General features: G+C 60.2%; 1 protein-coding gene across 1 annotated transcript; it reads left to right on the forward strand.

The window, feature by feature from the left end:
* The first annotated feature begins 3,194 nt into the window (after window positions 1-3,194).
* LOC136316424 (uncharacterized) lies at window positions 3,195-5,308 on the forward strand. The gene is made up of 4 exons (XM_066248462.1): window positions 3,195-3,928; window positions 4,162-4,537; window positions 4,766-5,212; window positions 5,254-5,308. The coding sequence occupies exons 1-4, from the start codon at window positions 3,715-3,717 to the stop codon at window positions 5,306-5,308; spliced, it is 1,092 nt and encodes a 363-aa protein (XP_066104559.1). The 5' UTR covers window positions 3,195-3,714.
* Window positions 5,309-10,054: the final 4,746 nt, after the last annotated feature.

Below are 10,054 nucleotides of genomic sequence, written 5' to 3' on the forward strand. Positions count from 1 at the left end.
GCTAATCCCCCACAGATGTTCCCCAACATCCCCAGAGGGTGCTGACAGCCCTCACTGGAGACCTAACCAGCGATTACTTGAAAGGTGTTTTTTTTATTCATTGTCAGTAGAAACAAGACTTTCTAGAAACACTTTTCTTCTAGTAAGGGACTAGGAGGGAAGCTATTAGTTGGGATCCTGATTAATCATGTCCCTTCTACCCCCACTCAGCGGTGGTGTAAAGCCAGTAGCTGTGGCCACCATCACAGCCGCCGGGCCCGTGCAGGTTTGAATTTGACTCAAACAGACGGTGTTGGGCAGATAAAATATATTACGCTCACTTTGTTAAAGATGGTGCTGCCCACGTGGAAGCCCGTGCCTGGGTGATTGCTTGGGATGGGCGTGATTGTATTAATGTGTGTTGGGGGTGGGCTGTGGGCAGGCAGGGTCCTTGTAGCCTGGGGCTTGGTTTTGGGACTAAGCTTTTCTACCCTTTTTGATGTGGGGTGGTGCACTCTCATGAGGAATCCCATTATGCCTCAGATAAGTGACTTTGTATCAGAGACTTCCTTGTTTGTATATTGGATTAAAGGTTTTGATTTCTACACTATAAAATGGGGCAGACTGGGAGCTTGCTCTCTCTCAGTTCCTGAGATTAGCATTAGAGAGCAGAGGAGAGAAAGGCCACGTGGAGGAGAGGAGAAGCAGCCAAGATGGTGGAGTGCTGAAAGAGAAACCAGATTGTGCAGAGTTTGTGCAGAGAGAAGGAGATGGGGAACAGAGGTGAATGAGGCTGGTGAGCTGGAAACCTTTGATTCTGGGAAACTCGGATAAGTCAGTAGCTTTGTGAGCACTGAATGAGTGGGATTTGGAGCCCAGTGTGTGTTTTTACTTGCCTGCTGGGTGCAAGCTAGGATTAAAGATGATGGCCCACCAGTTCTTGGCTCTGTTGTTTCATTACCGGCTGTCCAAATCCAATGCGAACCTGCATGGACACAGGTCAGGCGGCTGTGATGGTGGCCGTGACTATTGGTCTTACAGGTGGTAATGAAACAATGAAGCCAAGAACTGGTGGGCCGTTACCTTTAATCCTAGCTTGCACCCAGTGGGCAAGAAATACACACAGTGGGAAAACACTTCCCTTTCCATTCAGGGCTCCCAAAACCACTGACTTATCCGAGTTTCCTAGAATCAAAGGTTTCTAGCTCACCAGCCTTATTCACCTCTGTTCCCCATCTCCTTCTCTCTGCACAAACTCTGCACAAACTGGCTCCTCCTCCAGCACTCCACCATCTTGGCTGCTTCTCCTCTCCTCCATGTGGCCTTTCTCTGTTCTCCTCCAGCATGGGTCCTCTGCTCATTTTATAGTGTAGAAATCAAAACCTTTAATCCAATATATAGATACAAACAGGGAAGTCTCTGATACAACGTCACTTATCTGAGGCATAAAGGGATTCCTCGTGAGAGAGCATCACCCACATCATGCAACAGTCAAGGGTGTGGGGAAAAGCTGAGTCTTGAAACTAAGCCTTAGGCTATAACCACCCTGCCTGCTTATAGCCTGTCTCCCACACCTAATGCAAACTATAAGCGAGCAAACATATAGATCATATTTACAAACTTATTTAACCAATAGGTGGCCATGGCATCTGAGGTGACGGGTGCTCGGCTCGGGGCTGGGACCTACGACCCAAAGGGAGTAGCCGTAGATGACCACAAGCTGCTTCTAAGACGTCAGTGTGTGCTCTTCTGAAAAAAATTACTCGTCTTATATGTTCTTAATAAAAAACAATAACACACACACACATGTGCACACACACATTCACACACACATACACACACACACTTTTCACAACGTACCCAACTCCTTAGCCTATTTTTCTTTGAAATGGCCACAGGGCAGGTGTGATGAATCACATGACCTCGCTGACATCACCCCATGAACCACAGCCCAGCAATGACCTCTCACACACTCATTTGTCCCCAAATCGTATATTTTACCATGTTTGGCTTTCGGGGGGTGGGGGTGGGGTGGCATAGACATACTTTTTCTGGAAAGAGAGAAATATCCCGTGTAAGTCCCCTTGAACCTTGTCTCTGGACTCAGCTTAGAGGTGCAGGCTGACCACGGACTGGCCCTGGCCGGCCTGGCTGCGGGGTGTGGCCTGGCCGAATCCTGCCAGAGCCGGCTAAGCCAGGGCCAGTCCCAGCGTAGATGTCACCTGCCCCCTTCCAGCCGTCTCTGGCCTGATGGAACTTGTGCGTTGTTGTTTTTATAGCTTAGGGAGGAGCGGGTTGGAGGGGAGAGTGGGCAGGTTGTGTGGTGTCTCCTTCCAGGCCTGGGTCGGACGCCCAGGAGCGGGGTGCAGTGGCCAGGTGTGGACGAAATAGCTCTCTGGAGATTCAAGGGCCTGCCAGCTGCTTCCGGCCCCAGGAGGGCACGGAACCGGCCGGAGGCCTCTGCTCTGTCCCAGCGACTCTGGTCGGGGGTCGTGGAGAACATCAGAGGCACCGTGGGTCCCGGAGTGGCTCCTCTCATGAAGGGTCCCCCAAGGCAACAGTGCGGCTCCGTGGACAGGGATGTGACCCCGGCCCCGTCTACCAGAAAGAGCGCAGGTTCTCCTGGGGCAGGATGTCGCTCAGACGGTGGGGGTGCCTCGAATGTTTGTCGTGTGGACCCCAAGGGACAGCCACTAGTGGGACAAGCCCGTCGGCCAGGGTGGGGCCGAGGCTGCTGAGGAACGGGAGGATGAGCGGGGGAGGCAGGGTCCAGCTGTCCCCCCCCCCCCGAGTCTCATGTTAGAGCTGAAACTCTCGCCATCGCCGGGTCACCGTGGCCAGCACTGCGGTGTTCAACGTCCAGAGCCAGGCGGCCATCCACTCCTGGATTTTTTTCCTCTTCTCCAGACGTGGAGCTTTCTGTTTTCCCCTCTGAGCTTCCTAAACGCGCCCACGTGTGAACACCTGACCTCAGGGGGCACCTGAAATTAATCAGAGGTCGCGCCTTCCCTTGGGAGTGAAGCCCTTGCCTGGCCTGTCCAGAGGAAGTTATTTCTGCCAGGGGATCCGGTGAGTTTATCAACAGTCCAGCTGCGCTCCCGGTGCACAGTGCTGGGTCTCAGGGCTCCCCTGCCCGGAGAACACACCTTCCATCCCGGGGGACACACCTTCCATCCCGGGGGACACACCTTCCATCCCGGGGGACACACCTTCCACCAGGCTCTCCATCCCGGGGGACACACCTCCCACCAGGCTCTCCTGCCCGGGGGACACACCTTCCATCCCGGGGGACACACCTTCCACCAGGCTCTCCTGCCCGGGGGACACACTTTCCATCAGGCTCTTGGGTCTCATCTCCCCCTTAGAAGCTGTCCCCCGCACCTGACGTGATGACAGTAGAAAAGCCTGCCGTGTGCAGGTCCCGCCCGGCTGGACACGTCCCAGCACCCACCCTCTAGGCAGCTCTGGGCTGCGCAGGCAGGCAGGGTCACAGAGATGTCCACGCGGCTTTGCCTGGATGCTGTGGGAGCCAGTGGGCCTGGCAGCTGCCTTCACCCTCAGGCACCTTGCCCATCCCCTCAGACCCTAACTGCACCCACAGTCTGACACGCCTCCGCCATGTTGGATCTACTCCATGGGCGAGACTGAGTGCCCACACGTGTAACGTGGAACCACGAGGGTGTCCAGCTCTTTCGGGGCAGCCTGGCCGCCCGTGACCCACCTCTGGCCAGCAAGATGTCCCCTCCACAGGCAGGCTCGGCCGGAGCCACCTTGTGGCATTGGCAGGAAGCCAGGGCCGTGGCGAGCGCCTGGTCCTCGTCCCATCGTGTCCTGTGTCACAGTCTTGCTGCCGCTCAAGAATACCCCGCAGGGCAGGTGGCAGACACTCCACGCCCGAGGGCCACGCGGCCTCACTCGCTGTGCTCAGCTCGGCTTTGCCCAGATACAGGTGAGCCCTGGGCGCATCTTAGCTCCCGTCTCTCGCCTGTGAGATGTGAAGATGGGGGTGACCCACCCCAGGCGGCTGAGGTTGGGGGCTTCACGGAGACGATGGACATCCATCCGGGTAGTTTGGGCTTAGGGTGCGGCCAGTGGTCATTCTTATCTGCCTCCCCCCCACCCCGGTCCCCACCCCGCCCATGTGTGCCCAGTGTGGCCTGTCTCACCCTCCTCTTCCTCCAGGACCACCACGGAGCAGCCCTGGGATTCTCGGGTCGCAGCCAGCGTGGCAGGGGCGGCGGCTTCCCAGCTCCGAGGTCCCAGAGGAAGCCCCACCCCCTGCGCGGTCAGGCAACGAGGGAGACGCCCGTGTAGCTGCTCCTCCTGGAAGCCCACCCAGCTTGCTCCCACACGGAGCAGATAGGGGGAGGCGCCGTGCTCCGGGCAGAGGAGGCAGGACCTGGGAGGAGCACGCCGTGCTGGACGGGGCATCCGGGGGGACGTTTCCCCTCAGGGCCCTGCTCCTCTCCAGCTGGAGTGTCCTCAGACAGCCCGCGGCCACTGTGAGCCTGCCCACAGCGGTCTCAGGCCTGATGGGGGTACTGTCCGCAGCAGACAGGTGAGGCTGCTGGGACGCAGGGCTGGGCTGACCTCTGTCACACGGCTTCCTTGCCAGATCGTGGGAGGTCCTCCCAGCATGGTCTTCGGGCGGGGGGGGGGGGCTGGGGTTCCAGCGCTCGGCCTAACCCCACCTCCCCGGGCTGTTCCCGGATTCATTCCCCAGACACTGTTCTGTTATTGGCAAAGACTTTAAATAATATAAAATTCTCTCTCTTTTTTTCAACAGAGAGAAAACAATTACAATACCAATTTTAGATCTCATACTGGCCAAAAATGTGTCTCCAATTATCCCTCTGAGTGGCCCCACTGGACGAGGGAGGATGAGGGGACTCGGGCCAGCTCGCTTCTCGGTCCTCAGCCAGAAGACGGAGCTTCTCGGCGAGGCTGTTCCCCTGACCGGGGTCTGCCGTGTGGCCAGTCACCTACCCCCGGGAAGTGAGCAGCATGTCCATCCCAAAGCTCTGGAGTCTGGGACTCAGACCCGAATGTGGATTCACGGCCCTCGCTGTCCAGAGCCGGACGCGCCCCCTGCCCGGCTCCCGGGCGTGCTCTGTTCACGCTGCCGATGGCCACGCTCCTGGTGCGGCGGGGGGGCCCGAGTCGGTCCACCCTGGAGTCCAGGACACAGGTGTTCTGGAAACAGCGGAAACAGCACGGGACCTGGAGCCAGCAGGTGGCGGCTCCAAACTCCAGCATCCCCTTGCTTCGTCCAAGCGTCCCTGCTTGCCTGTCCCACGGGGAGGGCGGCGGTCTTTTGGGGAAGACTTAGATATTGGACGCGAGTATCCCTAAAGTTCTCACCACTGAGCAGCTCGACGGATAAACATGGAGACCATCCCTCAGCCTGGTCCCCACCCGTGTGTCCATCTAATTCAGTGTCGCTGGGGTCGGGCAGCAGCGTGCGTGAGGGTGACACTGTGGCCAGCTTTGCTCGCTGTCCCCACAGAAAGGTCGCTCTGTCCTCGCCTTTCGTGTCTACAACCCACAGGTTTTCCCAAAACGAGCTGCTTCCAAAGGACAGTGTCCTAGTAACAAGATCTGCATCCCCCCCCCCCCCCCCCCGTAAAGAATGTCCCGTGGCCGGAAGCCGTGTTTCCAAAGACCGGCACTTTTGTAAACTGGAACCCAGGAAGGTTCCAGAAGGTTCTCTGATTGGCACTCAGTAAAGGGAGAAGGGGGGAGGATCTTACCCTGATACTTCCTTTTGACATCAAGCTGTTACACCTAAGCTCAGTGATCTGCCTTGTGGGGCGGGTGTGACACCCTCTGGGGTGGAAAGGTTAGGGTTAGAACAGTCACCGTCCACGTCTTCAGACTGGACACTAGTCACAGCACTGGAGTCGCACCAGCAGGACACTCAGGGAGCCCAGTACCGGCAGCCACCAAGCTGCCCCAACCTCCCTCTGTCCCTCAGAACGCCTCCCGCTGTCTTTCCGGGCTTATCTGGTGGTTGGAAGCACCAGTCCGGGCTCCTGCCCCAGGGACAGGGCTTTGCCCACTGGACACAGGGTTCGAGCTGCTCCGGCCCCATCAGGCCTCAGGTCCCACTAAACTTTGAGTAAGACTGGCGTTGATGATGGTCTGTGTGTCACAGTCTCATTGAGACCCCGCTCTCCTCCCGTGGAGAAAGGAAGCCTCGCCAACAGATAAGGAACTGAGCAGAGATGCCCTTACCTGGGAGGACTGCCCCCCCCCCGGCTTCTCTCTGCGCCTGCTGCCGGGGCCCCTGGCTGGGCGGTCAGGGCCCTGCAGAGGTCATGTCCTGCCCCACAGGAGGCCGACATTGTTGTGTGGTGAGCATCCGCCTGTGTCCTTCAAATAAAATGTAAACAGGCGTTTCCGTAAACAACCCACGCGGCATAAACACGGACTGCGCACTTCCTCTGTTTCCTGTCTGAGACTTGGGTCCCAATCCTGATGTTGGAGGAGAGAACCCCCAAAGTGCACGAGGACCCTGGTTTCTTACTCCTCGTGAAGGTGAGGACACTGGGGCACCCTCACCCCCTGCCCGGCCTGCCGCACGGCCTCCGCCCTACGTGCAGAGCAGTGTCCCCGTCACGGGGCCTCACCTAGACCCAGCCTCATGCGTGTCCTTTGAGGAACCTGTCCTCAGAGAACGGCGCTTCCTCCACAGAGCAGAGTGTTCAGGGGAGGAAAGCCCCAGCCTCCCGTAAGGGGCACACGGGTGATGGCCACCCAAATCTCCTCACCAGCGTGGCCTGTGGCAGGATGAACAAAATGCCACCCTCGCCCACGACGGGCACAGCCTGAGCGCCAACATGTCCTGCCCCGTGGGGCCGGCGGGAGGCCGTGCCGGGAGGAGTTGGTGCCGGGCCACGGACACTGGCTGGGGAGGGCCCACCAAAGCTGCCACCGGTGGACACACGTCCCCTCCCTGAGGCCGGGCCCCACGTCGGCCGGGTGCTGGGGGAGGGTGGCGTCCACAGGAGAGGACGGGAGGGAGCCAGGGAGGAGCCCCGAGCCTGGGTGCTGACGCCACAGCCCAGCCTGGCGGAGAAACCGGCTGGCGAACAAGGGAACCAGCTGGCAGGAGGCTTGTGATCTGATCTCACCAAGTGCCGGTCTTCAGGGGCCTCCCCGATCTTCAGGGGCCTCCGTGGTCTTCAGGGGCCTCCCCGGTCTTCAGGGGCCTCCCTGGTCCTTCAGGGGCCTCCGTGGTCTTCAGGGGCCTCCGTGGTCTTCAGGGGCCTCCGTGATCTTCAGGGGCCTCCCCGGTCTTCAGGGGCCTCCGTGGTCTTTATCAGGGGCCTCCCTGGTCTTCAGGGGCCTCCGTGGTCTTCAGGGGCCTCCCCGATCTTCAGGGGCCTCCCCAGTCTTCAGGGGCCTCCGTGGTCTTCAGGGGCCTCCCCGGTCTTCAGGGGCCTCCCTGGTCCTTCAGGGGCCTCCGTGGTCTTCAGGGGCCTCCGTGGTCTTCAGGGGCCTCCGTGATCTTCAGGGGCCTCCCCGGTCTTCAGGGGCCTCCGTGGTCTTTATCAGGGGCCTCCCTGGTCTTCAGGGGCCTCCGTGGTCTTCAGGGGCCTCCCCGATCTTCAGGGGCCTCCCCAGTCTTCAGGGGCCTCCGTGGTCTTCAGGGGCCTCCCCGGTCTTCAGGGGCCTCCCAGGTCTTCAGGGGCCTCCCTGGTCCTTCAGGGGCCTCCGTGGTCTTCAGGGGCCTCCCCGGTCTTCAGGGGCCTCCGTGGTCTTCATCAGGGGCCTCCGTGGTCTTCAGGGGTCTCCGTGGTCTTCAGGAGCCTCCCCGGTCTTCAGGGGCCTCCGTGGTCTTCATCAGGGGCCTCCGTGGTCTTTATCAGGGGCCTCCGTGGTCTTCAGGGGTCTCCGTGGTCTTCAGGGGCCTCCGTGGTCTTCAGGGGCCTCCCCGGTCTTCAGGGGCCTCCGTGGTCTTCAGGGGCCTCTGTGGTCTTCATCAGGGGCCTCCGTGGTCATCAGGGGTCTCCGTGGTCTTCAGGGGCCTCCCTGGTCTTCAGGGGCCCCCGTGGTCTTCAGGGACCTCCCCGATCTTCAGGGGCCTCCCCAGTCTTCAGGGGCCTCCGTGGTCTTAAGGGGCCTCCCCGGTCTTCAGGGGCCTCCGTGGTCTTCAGGGGCCTCCCCGGTCTTCAGGGGCCTCCGTGGTCTTCAGGGGCCTCCGTGGTCTTCATCAGGGGCCTCCGTGGTCATCAGGGGTCTCCGTGGTCTTCAGGGGCCTCCGTGGTCTTCAGGGGCCTCCGTGGTCTTCAGGGGCCTCCCCGATCTTCAGGGGCCTCCCCGGTCTTCAGAGGCCTCCCTGCCTGGGGAACAGGGAGTGTCCCCGTGGGAGCCCACCCCAGCACCCCCGCAGCCAGCACCACACTGATCACAGCAGGTGCATCCCTCCGTCCCTGCTTTAGGACTCGGCTGAGTCACGCGACAGAACCGTGGTCACAGCAGAGCAGAGGCAGGCCCCTGAAGACTGCTGCCTGCCCCTCCCCCACAGGCAATGCTGGCCTCCCAGGGGGACACCCCACAGGATGTCACCCCCAGGTCCACAAGTCACCGCCCAGGAGGAGGCATCCCCGGTGCTTCCTGCTGTTTTTCCCAGAGGGCAAAATAGAGGACAGTGGAGCAACTGGACCCCACCCTGGCCTCGGACAAGCCAGGCTGACCGCCCGCACTGTGGGTCACCAGCCCGAGACCCCTACCCTCCGGATAAACACACCCACTCCCCGATGCCGCCGGGCTCACCGGGCATGGAAGTCGTTCTGCTTCTATTTTTACTTTTAATGATGAAAAAATAGGTCACATCATATACTCACGGGTAAGGAAGACACTGTTTACCAGATCCTACGTTGCACTTTTTAGGCGGGAAGAAATGACATTGGCCATTCTGGTGGTTGGCGACATCGCAACTCGAGCTGGTGGTTGGCGTTTCCCTGGTGACCAGTGACGTTGACCATCTCTGTGCGGTCTTCTTTGGGAAAATATCTATTCAAATCTCTTGCCCACATTTCGATGGGGTTGTTCTTACCCGAGTGTCAGAGCCGCTTGAGTCTTCTGATGCGGATCCTGTGTCAGACCTGCTTTTCTGCAGGCTACCTGACCCTCACGGGCGAGGCAGGACCTCCCCGCTCACAGGTGCCTCTGTTCTTGGGCAGCAGAGCCGAGGCTGGAGCGGAGAAGTGCTGGAGGACCCGTGGGGTCCCGCTCCTCCGAGACGGCCCCGCCTGTACTGCCCGGTCTGGGGGTCAGCCAGGGTCGGCCTGAGCCTGCAGGGACCACTGCTCCGTGAAGAGGATGGATGAGGGCAAGGAATAACACCGTCCCGGGCTCACGGGAGGGCGGCGCTGGTGGAGACGTGCTCAGAGAAGCTCCGGTCCCTCCTCGGCCGCCGCCTCTCCTTCGAAGCCTGCTCTTAGCCCCGTGCGACTCTGGGTTCTGGCTCTGCTTACCCAGCCTCTGCGGCTTGACCACTTGGGACAGGCCTGCACCCACAACTGTGGCCGTGGCTCAGGACCCCCTGCCCTGGCCGGCCCTGGGACCAGGGCATTGGGTCGGGCAGACGTCTCCTTGCACCGGAGGATCCCAGTTGCTGGGTTGGCAAAGGACGTCTGCCCTGAGCCTTCTGGAAGGAACCTCCCATGCCTACTGATTTCCCCAGCACCCCTGACTCCCACCGTCCACCAACTAGAGATGAATGCAGCTGGCCGGGGACTCCTGCTCCAGCCACATGGCCGGCATCGGCCGGCAGGTCCATCACCAGGACAGAGCAGGGCTTCTGTGCTCAGGATCTTACCCAGTCGGGGGTCAGGGCCTGCAGACGGGGGGTGGGGAGGTAGGACGACCGGACGGGAGAGACTGGGCATTTATTTGTAGGCAGGCAGGTGGGGGGGCGACGAGGGGTGGAGGGCTGAGGGAGGTGACACTGGGGGTGTGGGAAGAGGGAAACCTCATTTCTGGAAGGTTCCCTTGATGCACAGGAAGTGCCTTCTTTTTAATGACGGCCTCTCGTCACTTGGGCCCGAGGGGCGGCCCCGGGGAAGGA

This window comes from Saccopteryx bilineata, chromosome 12 (genome assembly GCF_036850765.1).
Source record: "Saccopteryx bilineata isolate mSacBil1 chromosome 12, mSacBil1_pri_phased_curated, whole genome shotgun sequence".
Classification (NCBI taxonomy): Eukaryota; Metazoa; Chordata; class Mammalia; order Chiroptera; family Emballonuridae; genus Saccopteryx; species Saccopteryx bilineata.